At 40.6% G+C, this 23,868-nt stretch overlaps 1 protein-coding gene across 3 annotated transcripts in view; it reads left to right on the forward strand.

Annotated features, from left to right (window-relative positions):
* Positions 1–23,868, forward strand: part of TTC7A (tetratricopeptide repeat domain 7A) — a 180,076-nt gene that overhangs the window by 24,959 nt on the left and 131,249 nt on the right. For all 3 annotated transcript variants that reach the window (XM_081328349.1, XM_081328351.1, XM_081328350.1), the window contains exons 7-10: positions 3,445–3,605; positions 4,575–4,638; positions 17,418–17,555; positions 17,772–17,855. In XM_081328349.1, coding sequence (XP_081184475.1) covers positions 3,445–3,605; positions 4,575–4,638; positions 17,418–17,555; positions 17,772–17,855 — 447 coding nt within the window. The remainder of the gene's footprint in view (positions 1–3,444; positions 3,606–4,574; positions 4,639–17,417; positions 17,556–17,771; positions 17,856–23,868) is intronic.

A 23,868-nucleotide genomic window follows, 5' to 3' on the forward strand; every position in this document is an offset into this window, starting at 1 on the left:
GTAGTTCCCCAGTGCTCCAGGATCTTTGAAAGATATAGTTCAGTGGTTCTGAGATCACGTCTGCCAGTTCCTTCAGAACCTTGGGGTGTAATTGATCTGGTCCTTGTGATTTAAACTTGTCTAGGGTGGACAGGTGCTCACCATTTTCTTGCCCATTTTAACTCGTGTTTCTAATCTGCTTTTTATAGTATCGTTTTTGATAAGTTGGACTGGTTTTTTCCCTCTGTAAAGATGGATGCAAAAAATGAGTTAAGTAGTTCTGCTTTGTTGCTTGTCACCTTCTTGCCACTTTCTCTCACTAATGGATCAATTGTTTCCTTGACTTTTTTCTTGTTTTTTACATGTTGAAAGAAGCTTTTTTTTTGGTTATTGTTGACTTTTGTCGCAAACCTTAGTTCATTTTGAGCCTTAGCTTTCCTCACTTCATCTTTGCAGGCTTGGGTTATTTGCTGATATTCTGCCTTAGTTATGTGCCCCTCTTTCCACTTTTTATACTTGTCCTTTTTGTCTTTTAATTTATCAGAGAGTTCTGACTCATGCTGATTTCTTTTGAGAGCTGTTATTTTTCTTCTTCATTGGTATTGTGCTAGACTGGGCTTTATAATTGCAAATTTCCCCAAGCTTCTTGAGTTGCTTGAGGATTCTCATCCATGGAATCCTTCCCAAGCTCTCTCTAAGTTTATTGAAATTAACTGTCTTAAAAGTCGAAGACTCTAGTTTGACTATGTTCTATTGCTTGTGCTTGCATAATGTTGAATTCCAATATTGCATGATCACCATCCCCCCCAAAGTTTCCTGTAGCTTCAATACCTTCTATCATTTCATTTCTGTTAGTGAGTATTAGGTCCAATATGGTTGATCCCCTAGTTCCCTTCTCTACTTTTTGGTAGACAAAGTTGTCTGCCAGGTTTGTCAGGAACCTGTTTGATTTTCCACTTGGTGCAGAGTTTGTCTCCTAGTTGATGTCAGGGTAGTTAAAGTCCCCCATTACTATTGTGATGTGCTTCCTACATACCTTAGTTAACTGACTAGCAAAAAGTTCATCTATTTCCTCTGTTTGGTAAATTAAATTTTTAATTCACCCTGTTTATTGTTCATAGTCTGTGCATTGGTGTATAGACATTTGAGTCTTTATGACTGACCCTGTGTTTACTTTCAGGTACCCTGTGGGGTGCCTGAGTTCCCCTACTTCCTTATCACCTGTTCGATTAGTGCACTTGATATGGCACTCAATATTAAAACCTTGATTTTGCTTGACAGCAAGGTTGATATTCTTACCCACACAAACATCTGTGTTACATGCACTGATAATACTATTAGTTTTAGATTGCTGGGGACAGAAATGTTCTATATCAATTAACTCATTGTCCCCGTTGTTTAGTTTAAATGTTTCTCCAGAAAATCTGTGAATTTAATGCCAAGTAACTCAGTTCCTTTCTTTGATGGCTGCAAACTATCTCTTTTATACAGTTTTTCATTAGAGCAGCTGCAGTCATTGTGACTAATATAACCAAAACCTTCCCTTTTACACGACTCCTTTAGTCACACATTGAACTCTGCTATATGCTGGCCTTTTCCTTTTTGTTCCTTATATACTGGTAAAATCTCTAAAAAAAAGTAAGCCTACAGCCTATCCTACTAAGTTCCTGCCCCAAGCTCTGGAAATCATTCTGCAGAGAGAGTACATCTTTATGGGACAGATCATTCGTGCCAAGATGTACAGTAGCATCAACTGAGTCGATGGTTTTTGAGGGCCAGCTTGTGACTGGTGTCAACTTCACTGATTACCACTTAATTGATTGGTAAGGGTAAAATGTGATGTAGCTAAAAGGTCACAGGGATGTTCGGGATTATACCCCTGGAGGCAATGGAACCAAAATGATTGTCCAGCTTTATGGATGAGATAATCAAGGAACCAATGGAACTTGCAGAGACAGAAAAATAGCAGAGACAATCAGAGGATTAAGCCAAGAAACAATGGTTGGAAACTGATCAATGAGAGAAGCAACCTGGAATTAAGGAGAAACTTCCTGACAGTGAGGACAATCAACCAGTGGAACAGTTTACCCCCAGAAATCATGGGTGCTCCATCATTGGAGATTTTTAAAAAGAGACTAGACAATCAACTGTCTTGATATGGTATAGGTTCTCCTGCTTGAGCAGGGGGCTGGACTGGAAGATCTCCAATGTGCCTTCCAGCTCTATTATATTCTATAATTATTGTTAATAATCACAGCTTAACATTCAGATGTATCCTTTATTTTGTGTAATAAAAAATGAAAGGGAAAAAAATCTAATATCTTTTATTGAACTAATCTGTAGAGCAAAAGTGCACGATGCTGAGTTTTATTGTGACATTTGAATATAATCACACGTACCATAATGTATTAACAGTATCATTATTTCTGATGTTTAATGTGCCCTGGAAGGATAAGGTCTTGGATTCTTGCATAGTACTACCAATAATTTTAATAATTTGTTTTAATATTATGGACATAAAAGTTTAGAGGTAGAATTAACCTGCCAAAATTTCTAAGTTAATTAATTTGGAATGTTGAATGAAGGTGTGTAAATTTTACTTGTAGCCAGAAAATGTATTCTGAGCAAAACATGCTTTTTCTTCTTTGCTTTGCCAGAGACTGTGTTAATAGAAATAAAAACTAGAGTTATTTTTTTGCTTGGTGTCATTCTTAACAAAAGTGAAACAAACTAACATCATTGTTAAACTGTGCAGTAAAGAAGACCCCCATTGAAAGGACAGGAAGTAGATGTTTTTAGAGAAAAGTTCCATTTTCAAACAACATTTACCACTGCTTTCTATACTGAAGTGCCATAAAAGCCTAATTACAAACATATAAGGTATGCATAAAGGGACGCGGTGGCTCAATGGGTTAGGACGCTGAGCCTGTCGATCAGAAGGTCAGCAGTTTGGGGGGTCGAATCCCGAGTGCCGCGTAACAGAGTTGAGCGCCTGTTACTCGTCCCAGCTTCTGCCAACCTAGCAGTTTGAAAGCATGTAAAAATGCAAGTAGAAAAATAGGGACCACTACGGTGGGAAGGTCCAAGTAAAGGCGTTCCATGCGCCTTTGGCATCTAGTCATGCCGGCCACATGACCACGGAGACGTCCTCGGACAAGCGCTGGCTCTTTGGCTTTGAAACGGAGATGAGCACCGGCCCCTAGAGTCGGAAACAACTAGCACGCATGTGCAGGGGAACCTTTACCTTTACCTTACCTTTAAGGTATGCATGCTAACACCCACAAACACATATACTGAGCAACAGAAATGATTGTGTTGGCTTCTTTAGAGCTCCCTTGCTTAATACTTACTATTGTTTATTCTTTCTTGTGCAACGCAATGGATTCCATGTTTTATACTGGCTCACAGCATAAGATGAAATCTGGCTTTTGAGTTTTTCAGAATGTATTTTCCATTCTTCACCAGACAGCCACCAAACAACTGGCAGAGCTGCTCCTCCACTCCCTAAGTGAAGATTGTTACTGGAGTCCTTTATCTGACCCACTTCCTGAGTTCATGAAGAAAGAGGACAAAGCTTATATTTGTACTACCTTGCGTCGAAAACTACAGCAACACGCTGGAGATAAGTACGGACCTAGGAGTTCACCAAATTTTTAAAACATCCTAATTACTGAAGAAGAAGAGAGCTATTAATTAGAAATAATAACTCTTCTGTTAGAGGTCTCTGGTAATAGTTTTAGAAGAAAAATAAGCTAAACTTTATATCTGGAATTTTAAATCAGTTTAATACCTACTCTTTGGGGTAGGTTGCAGTGCATAGAACAAATACTAACTAGGTAAAACATCCTATATGAAATACATAACCACACAGAGTAACATCAGAAATTAAAATAACTATAAAAATTAATTGTTAAAGGCCTTTAAAATTCCCTTACATTAATAGATCAATTGAACAGAGAGGGACAAATGGAAGTTTGCCAGTGACACTGAGAAGAGCAGGGCTTTTTTGTCATAGAACGCTCAGAATGGAGTTCCGGCACCTTTTTTGGATGGAACCTTGTAGGGTAGGCAAGGCAGGTTGTATGACATGTGTGAGTTCCAGCACCTTTTTCTTTTACAAAAAAAGCACTGGAGAAGAGTATCACTTAAAATGAATGACTGAGTCATATAATAGAGATAATGCCACACATATCTTGCTGGAAATATGAGGGGGCCAAATCAGACAGGTCCTGGAATTCATCCGTCAACCAGCTCTTTCTGAAGGATCATCCCTCAGTTGCAATGTTCTCATAAGCTGGTCCATGTACAGGCAATCTGGCCCCAAATGCTTTAGATTCATTACAGTCAGAACACCCAGGAGCAAAATTGTTTCATGAATAGAGAGTGTTTGACCAATCATTTGCTCTTCCTTGTCAGAGATGAGTTATCTCCTCTGTAGCTTTTAGTCATTCCAGTCTGAAGAAACTATTATATAACAAATTAATCATGCATGAGATGTTTCACATTACTAATCCTGTGGTGCTATTAACAAGAGTCTCCCATGAGCATAATTCTTATTGTTGCTTATATTTTGAAAAAGCCTGTTTGTCTTTCAGCATCTATAGCCCCCATGACAACGTCGAAGAAGCTCTCCTCCTCCTCCTGATCAGCGAATCCATGGTAAGCAAAATAAAATAGCTATAAAGAAGGATAGCAATTAAGCATTTCATAATAATCACCATTATGCTTTTATGAAGGGAATTCCAGGTGGCTTTTCTAAACTAGGATTCAATTCATGTCCACAAAAGCATACCTATAGATTAAACATAAAACAATCACCTCTGATAGAGAGGAATTGGTTGTGGGTTTTTTCCTGAAGTATCATGAATGGTGCTCAATTTTAAGTAAGCATTGAATGAATTGCTTGAAAAATGTAATAGAAAATGTGACTCAATATGGTGAATCTTTCTTAGTGTCACAGGGGATGATTTTTTTTCCATCCCCATCCCAAAATAGGCTTAATGAGAAAGCAGTCTTTTGTTTGTTTGTTTGTTTGTTTGTTTTAAAAAAATTCTGAATCCATTTTCCTGGACTTGATGGATTAATGGATGATACATCTCTGGAGAAGTAAGACAGACTTTGTAATGCTTTTCTAAGCATTAAATAAGTAAAATAAACAGCAGGAGATTAAAACACAGAACTGGCTTTATGGTGACCGTACATGGAGTTCATTCCCAAGACTGAAATCCTAAACAGTTACGTGAAAATTTGTTTCATTTTAATTGGAGGGTGAACAAACTGAAGTGATGCTTTAGGTAGCTGACTGCAGGTGATGTGAAAAGCTAGCTATGTTAGTCATTTATAGTGCAATTCTAAGATTTATTCGGAGCACTTCCAACAATTCAGCACCCTAATACTTCTAGTGCCCTGTTTGTTGTGGCCTGGCAGCTTAGAATTAAGAATTGAGAGGTGCTTACATCTTTTTGCCTTTCCTATTCAATCAAAGAAATAAAAACATTCCATTGTATACAATATAAGTAGCTGTGGATAGGCCCATTCTGCAGCTCATGGATCTTGCCTTAGCCTGATGTGTTTGAAAGCCATTTATAGTAGCAGAGAAAAGGAGAATGGCTTATGTATACCAGTATCAAAATGGCTGGCCTTGAATGCAAGGGGGTATGGCAATTTGCTGTCCTAATTTGGATACTTTTAGGTAAGCATCATATTTAATTTGTATTATATGATGTTATATTATCAATTAATACAATACAATTAATACAATTGTATATGTGCATATCATAATGCAATATAACATATCATAAGAATACATTACAGTGTTCTGTATAATGCTTGTATTAGAGCAGTTGTATATGTTTCTGAAATATATGCAAATATGAATTATTCAGGCTTGCTTGGGAGCAATTGTATGGGGCAGGTTCATCTTCAGGTGACTGAGAATCAAAATAGATGGAACTGACATATTTTTCTTTGATTACAAGCATTTTTATGGTGGTCAAATGGGTTGATGGAATGAAGGGTACATCATGACTGGACGGTGGCTTTCCTGGGAGGTCATCTATTAAACTTAAATCACACCATTTTTACATTTCCTACCAACTATAAAAGGAAGATGGGATGTACATTGATTTATATAAAAGGGTGCACCATTCATGGTTGTCACCTTGATATTTTTACTAACCCCTCAGACATTCCTGGATTGGGGTAAAAGTTTCTTTACCTTTAGTTGATTTTAAAACTCTGTGCCTCCATGAAAGTAAAAGAATAGAGCATAAATCTGGCCAACCTTCTGATCAATGGTTGTAGAAGAATTAGTTTCTTTAAAGACTGAGGAATTGTCTCATTGCACATGAAAACTTTTGGCTGCAAGGCATTGTGTTTCCAGTTATGTTGTGGGCCAAGACAAATACAAGATTGATGTTTGTAGAGCTATTTAGAATCTCTTAGCATGGGTCCGGAGTACCTCGTGGATCACCTGCTGCCGGCGTCAACTTCCCTCCGCCCTGTGCGTTCCCACAGAGAGGGCCTCCTCAGGGTGCCACCGGTCAGAGAATGTCGGCTGGTGGCCCCCAGGGGGAGGGCCTTCTCTGTGGGCGCCCCGGCTTTATGGAATCAGCTGCCGGTTGAGCTCCGGACGGCACCTGACCTTCGCTCCTTCCGACGTGGTCTGAAGACCTACCTATTTGAGCAAGCCGGCCTGGCCTGATGGGGGATGTGCTGGGGTTTCTATTGGGGATTTTTATTATTCTACTGTTTTTAGCTCGGGCTCTTATTTAATTCTTTTTTAATTTTTGTATTCTGTATTTTTTATGTGCCCTGTTCACCGCCCTGAGTCCTTCGGGAGAAGGGCGGTATACAAATATAATAAATGAAATGAAATGAAATGAAAATGAAATGAAATGAATCAAAAGAATAGACGTATTGTGCCTACTATTTTTGATTTCAGTTTATCTTTTGTACTGTCTTCCTACCTAAATTTTATTTTGCCTGTACTGAAATTTTTAAAAAGAACCAGTGCTTTTAATAAAAGAGCAGGCTTCCTGAAATGCTAATAGTATAGATCAACTGGGTACCATTACCTACAACGGCTGTGTTAATGAACACAGCCTTTGCAAAATGTGGTTTAAAGGAATTTCTGAGGCTGACAAGCTTAATTGCTCATGAGAGTTACGATCCAATTACTTTGAAGCAAAATAAAATTTTACATGTTCATATAGTGTGAATAGATACACCATGATCAATCATATTTCTTTTGCAGTCTAGGATAGCTGTATATTTACGTGTACTGTTAAAAGACCACATTAACACCTTTTCCTCACATTCTTGAGTTAGGAGTTATTTCTACATAAACTATGCTGCCCCCTTAACTCATCATTATCACATCTCCGCAAAGAAACCAGGCAATGTTGCTACCCACACAAAGTCTAATATGGAATACTTTCAGAATAGTGTCTGATAGATTCTAGACTCAATGTCATGTATCAGTTGGAAAACTAACCCTACCAGTTGGTTTCCTGAACATTTGTGTCAAGCATCTTGCAATCAAAAAGATAAGTTTCTCACATATTTAGAGTAGACAATTTTATTACAGTGAGAAAGGAATTAGCTTATAAAATCTTGGAATCTTGATATATATACCTTGGCCATTTATCAATAATGAGAAGGAGGGACTCACTGGAGAAGAGCCTAATGCTGGGAAAGATCGAGGGCAATAGAAGAAGGGGACGACAGAGAATGAGGTGGCTGGATGGAGTCACTGAAGCAGTAGGCGTGAGCTTAAATGGACTCCAGAAGATGGTAGAGGACAGGAAGGCCTGGAGGAATGTTGTCCATAGGGTCGCGATGGGTTGGACACGACTTCGCAGCTAACAACAACAAGTCTCTTTATTGACTTTGATCTTCTTTCTAACAAAATCTTGGTTTAATGGGGAAGATGTCAACCACTTACTTGATACCACAAAAAGGTTAATCTGTTCTTGTTCTGAGAAAAAAAAACCAACCCCTAAGACCCCACCAAACACTCCCCCTGAAGTGTATCGGCCTTTTTCAAAAATGTAGCATTTGCAAGTTGAAGTCATTCAGCAATTTTTGCTCGAGTCTTATTAATCTCTTGATATCGATGCATAGCAAATGTAATAAATGACTCTTATCAAAGGACAAGGAATTCTATCAAAAATCTAAAGAGAAAAAAAGCATACAACCATCATCACTGTGCTCTGTGCCCTTTCTTTTCCCCCTTTGGGTAAAATAGGAGAGTGTTCAATAAATTTGAAATCATCAACAGGTTTTTCTCCCAGGCCTTTTTTTTAAAAAAAATAAATTTTATAAAAAGTTTTAAAATGAAAATACAGAATAAAGAATTAAAAAATGAAAAGAGAAAAAGGGGGGAAAGTACAGAAAAAGGAAAAAGATAAAAAGAAATATAAAGAAGCTTCCAGTCTCCTTTGTAGCAAATACAAGTTTAATTACAAAATTCAATCAGAATAGAGCTGGAAGGGACCTTGGAGGTCTTTTAGTCTAACCCCCTGCTCAAGAAGGAGACCCTATACCATTTCAGACAGGTGGCTGTCTGGTCCTTTCTTTAAAATCTCCAGTGATGAAGCACCTACAACTTCTGAAGGCAAGCTGTTCCACTGATTAATTGTCCTCACTGTTAGGAAGTTTCTCCTTATTTCCAGGTTGCTTCTCTCCTTGAGTAGTTTCCATCCATTGACCCCCTCTTCTTTGTGGCAGCCCCTCAAAGGTGGAATACTGCTATCATGTCACCCCTAGTCCTTCTTTTCTCCAGCCATACCCAATTCCTGCAACCGTTCTTCATATATTTTTGTCTCCAGGCCTTTAATCATCTTAGTCGCTCTTCTTTGCACTTTTTCCCAAAGTCTCAGCATCTTTTTTGTAATGTGGTGATCAAAACTGGATGCAGTATTCCAGGTATGGCCTTACTAAGGATTTATAAAGCAGTACTAATACTTAATGTGATTTTGATTCTATACCTCTGTTTATACAACAAAGGATTGTATTAGTTTTTTTGGCTACTACCGCACAACATTCCATTACAAAAATACATCTTCCTCTGAATACTTTCTCTTTCCTTCTACCTCAGAAATGAGGACCAACTCATCACATCATCGCAGAGACTGGCCCTACCAATCTCTGGAGCTGAAATAATTTTGTTCCTTTGATCAGTCTTGATGCCTTCCAATTATGGTGGACATCAGTTCCCATGTGGACTGCTACTAAGGTTATTAAAATTGTGCTTCATCACATACCCCCAAAAGGCCCAGGCTTGGAATGGTAGATTTTTAAAGGCATCCTTAATCTTAACCTCTTGATTTCCTGAAAGATCTGTATTCAATCCACCATGACTTTGATAGGGCTATCAAAAAGAGAAATATGCTGCAGAAACAAGGTCTTTCTGCCAGCCAAAGCCAAAGCCATAAAGGTTCAATGCCCCAGTGGACTTAACAGGGTAATTGGAGATGAGTAGCAGCATCCCCAACCTGATTCTTAAGGTTGTCCTATATTGTCCACATAGGAGATCTGAGTCAGGACAAAAGGGAAAACACAACTCCGAACTAGAACAGGTAAAGATGACCTGAAGATGTTTCAGAAGAAGGCTGATGATGAGTAGAAGGTAATGTCATGAAGACATGTCCCTCAAAAGTAGCCTCTACTGTGTTTGTGCCATTTACCAGCAGGTTGTGACAATGAGCCCTACGTCTAGTTCAACAGAATTAGTCAATACCTTTGGCTTGTTATTCTTGTAAAAAATACTATATGAGATTATGAAGATGCTTTATGAAGGGAAGTCTTATTTTTTAAATTTTATTTATTTCTTTTAAGGACATGAGTCACAAACTTTCAATGCCCAATTGTGTAAAATCTTCCTTTTGTTTTCACACTGCACATTTTAAGGCATTGAATAAATCAAAAGTATTTATGCTTAAATATGCAGTGCCTAATGCTTACAGAATGCATGGTGAAACCAAGTTGGTGCAAATAAAAAGGCTGTCCTTAAAAATCACTCCAAGCCTGTTTTAACTGTATACACCCCCCAGTGACTTTTGCAGTTAGTTCCAAGTGCTGCTTAATATTAGCAAAAATTAGAAATGGAGTTAGAAAAGGAACATTTTCCCATCAACATTTTTTTTCTCTCTCTCCCACCCTCACCACCTCCACAAAATCCACAATCATTTTGCAATGTTTCAATTTATGTATAGAAAATCTTTTTTCTTGACTTCCGGTGGCTCCGCGGCGACGGAGACAGCCTTCCCGGGCTGCCCGCGGCTCAGCTGAGTGTTTTTTCGCCCGAAACAGCGCCGATCAGCTGTTCGGGCGAATTTGAAGCCCCCTCCTCGGGAGAAGAGGAGGGGGTGAGGCCCCAGGTAGGGGTCGAGTTCTCCGGGGCCGCCTGAGCTTGCAGCTTGGGCGGCTGAAGGATCGAACTCCCCCGTAGCCTGGGTCGCTCCCAGCTGGCCAGCGCCTCTGCTCCTGATTTCATGGAGCAGAGCCAGGCGTCTGCGACCACCCCTGCCTGAAGGAAGGACTATGGATTAAAAGGAGCAGGCAGAGCGGTACAAGAGGAAAAGGTGAAGAGGATTATTTTATTTTTCTCTCGAGCTTGATGGACTTTTTTAAACTTTAAGTGAAAGTGCGTCACAATTGAAAGTTAAAGATGGCGGCTAAACCTCCCCCTAAAACTCTTCGGAGTGGTGGATCTTCTCCGGTGCAACAATCATCATTACAGGCGTTGCACCCTCCTGATGTATTGACACTGAAGGATTTACGAGATGCTTTGGATAAACATGCCCAGGTACTTTTGGAATCAATTAATCAATCAATTGGTGATAAATTTGCACAGATGGAGGAGAAATTGAAGAAGTTGGAGGAGAGAATGGAGGAGAGGATGGAACAGAAGTTCAGGGTGATGAAGGTAGACATTTTGTCTTCAGTGTATAAAGTGGCTGAATGTGTGGAAGATTTGGATGAAAAAGTGGAAGATTTGACTCAAAAAAATGCCATATTAGAAGCAAAAGTACTGGAGAATGAAGATTTAAGAGATAAAATGGATAGAGAATTGAGTCTTGCTCAATATTTCCAGATGCAGTTTGCCATTAGAATCAGAGGTTTAAAGGAGAATATTAAGGAAGATCTAAAGCAGCTGGTTTCTGAGGCTCTTGAAGTGGTATTGAATCAGCCAGCATCCGAAATAAAAGGAGGCATGGATAAAGTGTTTCGTGTGAATTCATGGATTGCTAGACAGAGAAAGTTGCCTAGAGATGTGGTGGTTTATTTTGCAAAAAGGGAAATTAGAGATGAAGTTATACAAGCTGCCTATGACACTAAAGTCGTGATTGCTGATCAAGAAGTTCTGGTTCTAAAAGAAATTCCTCCAAAGATTTTAAGGAGAAGGAAGGATTTTACATTTCTTGTGCAAGAGCTCAAGCAACGAGATATAAGGTTCAGATGGGAGATCCCAGCTGGGTTGATGGTGATGCATGAAGGTAAAAGGTACCGTCTGGTTACTGTGATGCAAGCGCGTGATTTTTACAATAATGTTTTAAAAGCAACCCCATTAACACTTCTGGAAGCTGCAAAGGGATCTGGAGAAGGAGAACATCAAGAGGCTGAAGATGGACAGACAGAGGAGAATGGTGCTGGAGGAGATCAAGTTATAACACTTTTGGATGATCCTAGAGAACAGAGGGTGACGCGTGCTGCTTTAAAACGATCAAAAAAGATAAAAGAACAAGAACAGCAGAAGTCTATGGAACTTTCACAACGTACTTACAGCCAAGTAGTGGGAGGTGGGAAAAGATTTGGGTGAGGAATGTAAAATTTAAACAAGTTTGAAATCTAAGAGAGAATTTTTACAAAATGTTTTATAGATGGTATTTAGATTTTAAAAAGCTAAGTATGTATCTGAATCATTAGCCTAAATGTTGGAGGTGCGGTGATGAAGACGTAATATATTTTCATATATGGTGGACTTGTAAAAAGGTTAAGGCTTTTTGGATAAAAGTTTGGTGGAACATACTAAGTTGATGTTGAATTTAATTACGGCAGTAAGACTTTTGATAGGTTAGTACTGGAAAGAGGAACTGCCGACCATAGAAGAGTGGGTTTTAGAGGTTTCCGACTTGGTTGAAATGGCGAAGATTTCGGCCTATTTGCAAGATTACTTGCAGGAACGCTATATTATGGAAGGGAGAGAATGGTTTGAGTTTATCCAGAATAAGTATAGGGTTAAGAAGTTTTATATTTGAATAAAGCTTTTTTCTTTGTTTCTTTTTCTATATTAGTTTTTTTTATATATATATATATTTAATATTACTAAGGTTTGTTTTATCCTATATAAGCTAGAGAGTGATAGATTTTAGAGTTTATGGTTGTTAATATATGGTTGTTTATGATTGTTTTTTTTATACATACCTTGTATTTAGCTCTGGGAAGTCGGGGGGGAGGGGGGGAGGGGGGGAGGAAGGGGGGGAGGGAGAAGGGTGGGGGAGGGGGGATTTTCTAAGGGAAAAATTGTATGTTAAAACTTTTCAATAAAAAAAAAAAAGAAAATCTTTTTTCTTCTCTGGTACCGTGAAATATAATTCATATGACTGGTATGGTCCATGTTCGTGGCATTGGATTTCACGCTATTGGTTAGCTAATGTGTTCCTTTCAATTTGCTATTTCCCTGACATGCTGCACACTAGCACAAGAGATCACAAGTGGTGCAGTTAAGGCTGACTGCCGCCTCTCTTTTTATTTGAAACAGGCAGTCTCTGGCTAAGTCTAATGAATATTGTGTCGAATGTAACAAGAGCTTTGAATAATTCACGCAATGTTAATATCATGGCTACCTGGCATTTGATTTTGGAACAACTGTTCTTATTTGTAATTTACTTATTCAATTTAACCCTTTTCATTCAAAAGGCATATTTTCTGTCTCAATTAAATAGGATTCTTATACCGGTAATTAATGGGTGATTTATGTCAGAGAGAAAGAGAGACAAAGTGAGATCTCCGGTACATAGGAATTTACAGGCAAGACTCAACCTAGTATTGTTTATTCCAGCAGTAAGTAATTCCTAGATTCCAGAAGCTGTTAGACTCCAATTCCTATCAGCCTCATCTGACAGAACTCACATTTGAAAGGCTGTTAATTCCATGGTCACTGTTTATTCTGATTTGGAGCTGATCTCTAGAAACCAGGGGCTTTTCTACCACTTGAACAATTATTCTTGAATTGGTGAGAAGCCCAGCTGAATCTACAGATTCCTAATGTATATGAATGCAATCCTATATATGCTACATTCTGCCAATGCATATTATTCAGCTATATGGTTGGTATCACCCCTTTACTTAAATAATAATAATAATAATAATAATAATAATAATAATAATAATAATAATAATAATAATAATAATAATAATAATAATAATAAACCTTTATTGTCAAAGTACAACATGTGTACATTGAGATTAGCTGAGCCTCCCCCTGTGCTCTCTCCCCCCAACACACAGTGACAACAAACCCTCCATCCCACCACACTATGTGAACCAACTACACCACACACCGGCCTCCCAAGTCAACTCTGCATAAGATTATATCCCATTCAAAAGCCTAACAGCCCACGGATAAAAGCTGTTCTTCAGCCTGTTGGTACGGCTGGCTATATTCCTATATCTCCTACCGGATGGTAGGAGAGTAAAGAGATACCGTCCAGGGTGTGAGTCATCCCTGAGAATCTTCCTCACTCTTCCAAGGCAACGAGCCCTGGCGATGTCATCCAGTGGTGTCAGGGAACAGCCCACAATGTCTTGTGCTGTGCTCACTACCCTCTGTAATACTTTCCTATCCGCGGCTGTCAGACCGGCATACCAAACCACAATACCATATGAGAGGACGCTCTCTATGGTAGACCGGTAAAAGAGGGTCATTAGCTGTTGTTCTACCCTGTTCTTCCGCAAGATCCTAAGAAAGTGAAGCCTCTGTTGGGCCTTTCTAGCCACCTGGGTTGTGTTAACTTTCCAGGTCAGATCTTCACAGAGGTAGACTCCCAGAAATTTAAAGGAGGGAACTCTCTCTACACAGTCCTCCCCGATGTAAAGTGGGGCAGGTTCCTCTTTTTTTCTCCGGAAAAAAAAATGGGGAGGGGACAGAGAATCTGTAGTATCATGAGTATAATTTTCAGCAAATTATGCTCCTCTGGTCTCCCCATTAATGTATCCTGAAATAAAGAGGAATTAAGTACATTTATGTGTGGAAAGAATGTGAACTTTGTTTTACTCTGATAAATGTCAATGGAGAGTCTCAATCACCAGGTCATGGTTGTCCCAAAGGTGCTTTTTCCAAAAGGCATCTGGACTTGATTTTTTTCTTTGAAAATGTTTTGCTTCTCATCCAAGAAGCTTTTTCTGTTCTAACTGACTGGTGGGGACTGGTAGGTTTTATATTCTTTGTAGTCATTGTTAGCACTCTGAGGGTCAGTCATTAGCTCTCTGAGAGTCATTGAGGCCACTTGAAGGTTTATCTGTATCCTCAAAGTCATCTGAACCAGAGTGCAAATGGAACCTTCTTGGGAGTGCTGGAAGGACTGCGTTGTAAACAGAAGATAGGTGGTGTTGTATCTTCACCCTCTGTTGAGGGAGAGCTGTTCAGGTTTGACATAGATGGCTTCTTTGACTCCTCTTTCAAATCAGTGGTCCTCTCTGTCCAGAATGTGGACTTTGTTTATTTAAAAGAGTGACCTTTGTCTTTCAAACGCAGAAGGAGTGCTGAATCTTGTCCTGATGGGTTTGTTCTGTGTTGTGCCATGAAGTGGTTGTTTTGTTTCCCCAATTTACAAGTCTGAGCATATCTTGTTGCATTGCATTGCCTATACCACATTGCTCAGTTTATGTCTGGTGTTTTATCTTTGGGGTGGACAAGCTTCTGCCTTAATGTATAACTAAGTTTAAAGTATGACTGTATGTTGAAAATGCTCCTGAGTTTTTCAGATATTCCTGAAACATATGGAATGACAACATTGCTCCATTTGTTTTTTTTTTTTTTTTGTGGATTTCTGGATTTCACTCTAGTATTTTGGATAGATTCCTGGGATCTGAAGTCTATTTGTGTTCCGTTTGCACAGTGCCCAGTCTGGCCCATATTTCACTAAGCCTTTAGATGGGGTTACACGTATCTTTTATTTTTGGTAATCCCCCAAATTATGGTAATTTGCTCATTCAAGTGAATATTTTATCTGTGCTAAGGCACTGCTTTAACGTTCCTAGTTTGGCTCACTGACAAATGCTTAAAATAGCTGACTCTGATGTGAGGCTGATTACCAGTTTTCAGAACATGTGGGGGCTTGTTCAGTGTAGCTATTTTTCACAAATGAATGGTGCAGCAGTGTTACTGATGCAGAAACTTTTAAATAGTACAGTATACAAAATGGAAAGATGTTAATTAACACTGTTATCTATACATCTCAACATATCTTAGTGTGTGTCTTTTAAATTTTCATTTACTCTGGGATAAAGAAATACAGTTGATTAGGACACACAAAAGAATCATTTCCAAAGCAATTTTTGTTTCTTATCCTTCATCAAATAAGTTACACAAGTCTTTCTCACACAAGGTCCTTCAGTTTTGTTTGTGATTCTGGAAGCTGAACATTGATGGTCAGTTTCCTGCCATGTAGAGATGGGCAGAAGTAAAAATTATAGTGTAAGAACTAAAATAGGTAGATCATAGTTAAAATCACAAAAAGCAAAACAAAACAACAACAAAAAAACCCTACTGAAATTCCTCCTACTCACTTGTCCCCTAAAATTTCAGATCTGTTTTTTTTTTGGTGGTGAATGATTTGCTTACTCCTTAAAGGTAAAGGTTCCCCCGCACACGCGTGCTAGTCGTTTCCAACTCTAGGGGCCGGTGCTCATCTCCGTTTCAAAGCCGAAGAGCCAGCGCTTGTCCGAGGACGTCTCTGTGGTCATGTGGCCGGCATGACTAGACGCCAAAGGTGCACGGAATGCTGTTACCTTCCCACCGGAGTGGTCCCTATTTTTCTACTTGCATTTTTACGTGCTTTCGAACTGCTAGGTTGGCAGAAGCTGGGACGAGTAACAGGCGCTCACTCTGTTACGCGGCACTCGGGATTCGACTTGCCAAACTGCCGACTTTCTGATCGACAAGCTCAGCGTCCTAACCCACTGAGCCACCGCGTTCCCTTGGCTTACTCCTTAGTATCATATAAAAACCAACAAACCAACCAGACAGTTACCTCTATCTTTCAGAATTATGTTATAAATTAGTAATATATTGTCTCTCAATCAATTTTATTTCTTCACTGGGTTTTTTTCTTTTGCTGAAATGTTAAATAATGAAATTCAAGAAGAGGATATAAGATGAAATGCTGTGCAGATGGTGTATATAAAACTATAAGATAGTAGATGAAAATTAACCACTTTTAATTTTCTTGGCTCTTGCTGAGCTAAATGACCTCCAAAATATCTCAGAGCTGCTGGCAGAAATGACCAGCCCAGCCACATAAATTCCATTGCCACAGTGGTTACAGCCATCTTTCAGTAATAATAAAACTATGAACGCAAATTAAAAACAACCATCAGCCCTGTACTGAAAAACTCAATGAAAACAAATCCCAAGTAGTTGTTCACATGGGGAACAGATGTGTTCATCCAGGGACAATGTAGATTTAGACACAGGTATAGTTGTTTTCCATTTGAACACTGCAACATTTGATCTGATATCTGCCTTTAACTCAGTAGTCATAAGTTCTGTACCCCTATGTTAAAATTATGTTCAGTGGCTGATGCCTTTGAGTATCAGTTGCTGAGGAACAGCAGTGGGAGAAGGTTGTTATACTCCATCCTGTATGTGGGCTTCCCAGAGGCTGCTGTGGGAAACAACAGATTGGGTTCAATAGGCTCTGGATTTAATCCAGCAAGGTTTTTATTTCACCTTTATTCAAATGTAGTTACTATTTTGGGACCTCTTTCTGACTTGAGGGATTTCTAGAGTGGCATATAACCTTGCAAATATATATGTTTCTATTTCTGAAACAAAAACAAGTGTGAATTTGAAAAGGACTATTGTAGAATAAAACAACCCTAAGACACATATACTAGGAGCATTAAGTATTGCATAGAGTAAAATGATGTGCAAAGTAAGAAATAATAGGACTAAAGTGTAGGATAATTATGTTTAAATGTCACTTCGGAGAACAGCAGACATTGCAAAAAGACTTTTATGATTATTATTATGTTCACTTTTTTCACTATATATGACAATAGTGTTGCCTGGCCTTTCTTTGTAATCTGCCTTTTTGAAATAGTCTTGGAAACATCATTTGGTACTATGTTTCCTTGGGCCCATATAGAGAGCTGAAGGCCTTTCTAAGATACGTTTGGTCGTCTTTTAAAACATTTGAATTCATTCCCAGGCAAACCAGGATGCAGTAATCAGCCGAGCTCCTGATCAGAAAGATGATCGAGCCATCAGTCTCCAGAGTGCATCAGCAGTTTATGATCTTCTGAGTATCACTCTGGGCAGAAGAGGACAGTATGTCATGCTTTCTGAGGTATTTATTTATTTATTTGGTGCCAACCAACCCCAGAGTGGCTTATGCTATAATAAGCAAAATATAAAACAATATAATAAAAGCAAAACCATACAACAGATGAACCAGACAAGAAAAGAAGGAAAGACATGAGAAAGTGAATCCAGCAGTGTGTGTGTGTGTGTGTGTGTGTGTGTGTGTGCGTATGTAACTATAATCTATACTTTTTCTCCCCAGTGTTTAGAACGAGCAATGAAGCTTGCATTTGGTGAATTTCATCTCTGGTACCAGTTAGCTCTGGCCATGACATCTTGTGGCAAGGTAAGACTTAAACAAGCAAACAGACTATTATATAGATTGAATTATTGCTGTTATCTGTATTTGAAAACAAAATGCAATCTGAAATATAATATATTGCTATAATCATGCAAGTGTATTAGTTCTCCTTTTCACATTTTCCCTATTTAATATAGTAATAAGTTTAAGTTTAAGTTTAAGTTTTATTTAATTTGTATACCGCCCTTCTCCTTGGTAGGGACTCAGGGCGGTTCACAGGGCATATATAAAAAAGATAATACAAAAATTAAAAAAGATTAAACCCATGCCCAATTAAAACAGTAATACAAATCTAAAACAACAAATTAAAACCCATAATCCCCCGTCAGGCCAGACCAGCCATTTCAAATAGGTGGGTCTTCAGGCCACGACGGAAAGTTCGGAGGTCTGATGCCGTCCGGAGCTCTACCGGCAGTTGGTTCCATAATGCCGGAGCGCCCACAGAGAAGGCCCTCCCCCTGGGGGCCACCAGTCGGCATTCCTTGACTGGCGGCACCCTGAGGAGGCCCTCTCTGTGGGAACGCACAGGGCGGAGGGGAGTTGATGCCGGCAGCAGGTGGTCCCTGAGGTATCCCGGACCCATGCCATGTAGGGACTTAAAGATCGTAACCAAAACCTTGAACCTCACCCGAAAGACAACTGGTAACCAATGCAGCTCGCGGAGCAAAGGTGTAACATGGGAGTACCGGGAAACTCCCAAGACAACTCTCGCGGCCGCATTCTGTACCAGTTGGAGCCTCCGAGTGGTCTTCAAGGGAAGCCCCATGTAGAGAGCATTACAGTAGTCAAGGCGAGAGGTCACGAGCGCATGAGTGACCGTACACAGGGCATCCCGGTTCAGATAGGGCCGCAACTGGCGCACCAGGCGAACCTGGGCGAAAGCCCCCCTAGTCACGGCCACTATATGATCTTCCAAGGTAAGCCGTGAATCTAGGAGGACTCCCAAGTTGCGAGCCCTATCCACGGGGGGTAAGAGCTCACCCCCCATAGAAAGAGATGGAACATTTTGAATGTCCCGGGATGCCGGAATGTACAGCCACTCAGTCTTGTCAGGGTTGAGTTGAAGTCTGTTCCTCCCCATCCAGACCCGAACCGCCTCCAGGCAACGGGACATCACAGCGAGGGCATCACTGGGGTGGTTTGGGGTCGAAAAGAAAAGTTGGGTATCATCAGCATATTGATGATACCCAACTCCAAAACCACGAATGATCTCACCCAGCGGTTTCATGTAGATGTTGAACAGGAGAGGCGAGAGAACCGACCCCTGAGGAACTCCACAAACGAGAGACCTAGGGGCCGATCTCTGCCCCCCTGCCAACACTGACTGCGAGCGTCCCAGGAGATAGGAGGAGAACCACTGAAGAACTGTGCCTCCCACTCCCAATCCCCTGAGACGCCGCAGCAGGATACCATGGTCGATGGTATCGAAAGCCGCCGAGAGGTCTAATAGGACTAGGACAGAGGAATATCCCCTATCCCGAGCCCTCCAGAGATCATTCACCAGAGCGACCAATGCCGTCTCCGTGCTGTACCCGGGCCTGAAACCCGATTGGTAGGGGTCCAGATAATCCGCTTCATCCAGGACCAGAGGGAGCTGATGCGCCACCACACTCTCGACAACCTTCGCAAGAAAGCGAAGGTTGGAGACTGGACGAAAGTTGTTCAAAACAGCTGGGTCCAAGGCAGGCTTCTTGAGGAGAGGTCTCACCACCGCCTCCTTCAAGACGGTGGGGAAATAACCCTCACTCAAAGAAGCAGATATAACCGCCTGGAGCCAGCCTCGTGTCCTCTCCCTAGCTGCATAAACCAGCCAGGAAGGGCACGGGTCCAACAAACATGTGGAGGAGCTCAGCCTCCCCATAATCCTGTCCACTTCATCAGGGGTCACAGAATCAAACTCTTCCCAGGTAACATTGACAAGACCGCCCGTGTCCTGATCGCCTGACTCTGCCCAGCTGGAGTCCAAACCGGTCCGAATCCGAGCGATTTTATCCGACAGATGTTGGCTAAATTCCTCGGCACGACCCTGCAAGGGATCCTCCCTCACCTCCTGATTAAGAAGTGAGCGAGTCACCCTAAACAAGGCGGCCGGGCGATTATCTGCGGACGCGATGAGGGTGGAGAAGTAATTGCACCTCGCCACCCTCATCGCTGCGAGATAAGACCTAATGTAGGTTCTTAACCGCAACCGGTCGGGTTCGGATCGGCTAGACCTCCAGCAGCTCTCTAGGCCCCGTTTCTGACGCTTCATCTCCCGGAGCTCCGCGGAAAACCATGGAGCTCGCTGGGATCTGCGCCGGGTCAGGGGCCGCAAGGGTACAACCCGGTCAAGTGCCTCAGTGGCTGCCCTTTCCCAGGCTTCCACTAAGGCATCCGCCGAGCTGTGAGCAGTGGAGGCAGGTGGGGACCCCAGCGCCGCTTGGAATCTATCAGGATCCATTAAGCGTCTGGGGCGGTACCATCTAATTGGCTCCGTGCCCCCACGGCGGGGGGTGGCAAAACGGAAGACCAGCCGCAGGAGATGATGATCGGTCCATGACAGGGGCATAATAAATGGAGAGCCCCCACCTAGATCATCCAACCACCGTCTAGATAAAAAAATCAGGTCAAGGGTGTGGCCTCCCTCATGAGTTGGCTCTGAAATTACTTGCGTCAGGTCCATGGCCGCCATGGAAGCCATGAACTCCCGAGCTAGCTCCGATGAACCTCCCAGGGATGGTAGATTGAAGTCTCCCAAAACTATAAGTTTGGGAAACTCAACCACCAAGCCCGAGAGGATATCGAGCAGCTCGGGCAGGGCTGCCGCTGTGTGACTGGGCGAAATGTACACCAGCAGCAAGCCCAGCTGCGCCCCAGGACCAAGTCTCATAAAGAGAGACTCACACCCGACTATCTGAGAAACGGTGGCCTCCCGCGGACATAATAATTTGTAACAATGATAATTCTTTTTGAATATAGATGCATTGATTGTCTAATAGAGATAACCAAAAGTAAGGCAGTAGGTTCTACATACTCAGAGAACACCCACAGTATACATTTATTCTATAGATAGTATGAAAATGTGTGAAGTAAAGAAAATGACAAATAATTATTTTTTTAAATATGATGAAAACAAACCTATTAGCTTTGGTCCCAAAGCACAAGGCATCCAGGTTTTTTCTTCTTTAAAAGTCTACCAGAAATCTCATAATAATCCACCTTCAGTTACATCCTTGAAATTTCAGCAGCCAAACGTAAATGAAGAAAAATGTTCTGCTTTTGTTGTTGAAGAAATTGGACTCAAAAAGCCTTGCCAATGTATGAAGATTACCTAATGATCAACCAAAAGATTTAGATGTTCTTCTATCTAGATCTCTTTCAAGTTGATTCCTAAACTGATGAAATATCCTAGAATTAAGTGACACTACATTAGTGTATTATTATTAGGACTATATACAGTAAAGCTGATAATAAGATCTATACAGCAATGGAAAATCTAAATCTGGAGGCTGTGAGGTCTTGATATCTAAAGATTTTTAAGAGCAGCTAGATTGCCACTTCTCAGGGATAGTTTAATTGGTTTTCCTGCACATTGAAGAAGATGTAGCAACTCAGTATTTCTCAACCGTGGCAATAAAGTTCGCACTTCATAAAGTTGCCAAGGTTGAGAAACATTAAATTAGATGATACTTGTGACTCCTTTCAACTCTAGAATTCTATGAAAGACTCTGGCAGAAAAAAATGTCCTTCTTCATCTGATAGTGTTTCAATCCTACTTCCAAAATGTTTCTAAGAGAGTCATACTATACTCAACAGGGAGAGATATAATTGGGAGAACTGTGGAAATTACAATTTTTACTAAGCACCATGATGCCAGAGGTTCAGGGTTAAGGGAAGGGAATGATCAGCAAAGATAATCTTATCTGGTGAAGCCACTAAATAAATATATGTGTCTCTGTGTGTGTTTGTGTGTGTGTGGTGTGTGTGTTTGTGTGTGTGTGTGTGTGTGTTTGTGTGTGTGTGTGTGTGTGTGTGTGTGTGTAGAAAATTGCCCAGGAACACAGCCAAGTCCAAACTTCATTAAAAATAAGATCTTACATCTGAGGTTTACTTTCATATTTGTAGTGCTGAGAATTGGACTCATAAATCTGTGATTATCACAGAAACACTGTTTGATGAGTCCTTTTATTTCCCCAGACACCTTCACATTTTGAAAATAAACTTATTCTTTTAAGTATCAGCAGAGAATCTCTTGATCTATATATATTGTGCTCATTACTAAACAAGATTGTTCTGATTCAACATTCCATTCTGCTTATCTTTCACTTAATAAAATAAAATATTTCATTTAAAATATTAAAACTATTAAAATGACTTTATTTAATTATTTATTACATTTATTTGCCAACCATCTCACTGTGAGGCGACTCTTAATGGAAATCCATCTTGCTGGTCAACATATTAATGAAACATCAAGGTGGTTTTTAACAAGATATATGTATATTCATAGTATATCCAACTAAAGCTTCAGGTGACCCATGAACCAATCTCTGGTATTTTTCCTTGGCCATGTTATCATCTAAATCAGGGGTGTCAAACTCAATTTCATTGAGGGCCGCATCAGCATTGCAGTTGCCCTCAGGGGGCCAGGTGGGCGTGGCCTGGGTGGGAGTGGCCTACTGGGTGGGTGTGGCTAGAGTGCATATGGCCTACTGGGTGCGCATGGCCAGCTCTACATCGTTCGCATTAAGGGTGCCTATGGGGCCCTGGGCAGGAGTGGGACAGATCTGAGGGTCTCTGGCAGAAGGAGGGTCTCTGGGCCAGGGCCAAGGCAGTGGGGGCCATTCCCTCACTGTTTCCAGGATGGCTTCGCGGGCTGCATGAAACCACTTCGCGGGCTGGATCTGGCCCCCGGGCCTTGTGTTTGACATGTCTGATCTAAATGAACTGTTTCTTCCAGGTCAGACAATTATGTGGGGTAAAGTAGCGAGCAGAACTTGATACCAAGCTGAATATTGCATAGTAACGAGCTAACTTAATAATTACTATACTTATGTACTGATTGTCTTCCACTTTGGGAGTGAGGAGGGAGAAACCCAATTAAGAGCTGACAGTATATTCAGCAGAATTGGGCCACTGAAAAGTGGAATCCTCTAAGCAGCTGAAAGGTTGAAAGAGGGCACCATCTTAAAAATGAAGACGCTATGGCTGTCTGCTTCTGTTGATCTGCCCCAAGAGAGAACCCCATGTTTGCCTCATACTGATCAGTGTTCTAGTGGTGCAAGCCCGTCATTGGACTAGCACAGTTCTCTATTAGTCAACAGATAGATCAGATTGTTTCCTAGGCAGGATTTTAATGCATAGTAACTTTTGTGTCCAATGGTATTTTTTAGATCATTTTAATTTCTTGTTTAGGTTCTGCAGAAATTCTTTTTTTCATACAGATGCAAATAGTCCTTGACTTACAACTGCTCATTTAACAATGGTTGGAAATTACAATGGCCTTGGACTTATGACCCATCCTTGAAGTTATGATTACTGCACCACTCCCATGATCACATGATTGAATTTAGGCACTTGGCAGCTGGTTCACATTTATGAGGATTGCAGTGTCTTGCCATCATGGAATCATGATTTGTGACCTTCCCAGCTAGCTTCCAACAAGGAAGCCAGGTTCAGTTAATGTCCATGGTTAAAAAAAGGTTATAAAATTTTATACAGTCACATGATGACTTACTTTAAGATTGCACTGACTTGTGTTGAAAACTCCACTCCCAACTGTGTTGTAAATTGACGATTATCTTGACTACGAGTAATCATTGACTTACAATCATTCATTTAATGACCATTTAAAGTTATGACGGTACTGAAAAAAGTCTTATAACTGCTCCCCATATTTACAATTGTTGCAATGTCCCCAAGATCATATGATCAAAATTTGGATGCTTGGCAACTGCCATATATTTCCAACAGTTGCTGCATGCTGAGGTCACATGGTCCCCATTTATGACCTCTCCAG

The sequence above is a fragment of the Vipera berus genome (genome assembly GCF_964194415.1).
Source record: "Vipera berus genome assembly, chromosome: 1".
Lineage (NCBI taxonomy): Eukaryota > Metazoa > Chordata > Lepidosauria > Squamata > Viperidae > Vipera > Vipera berus.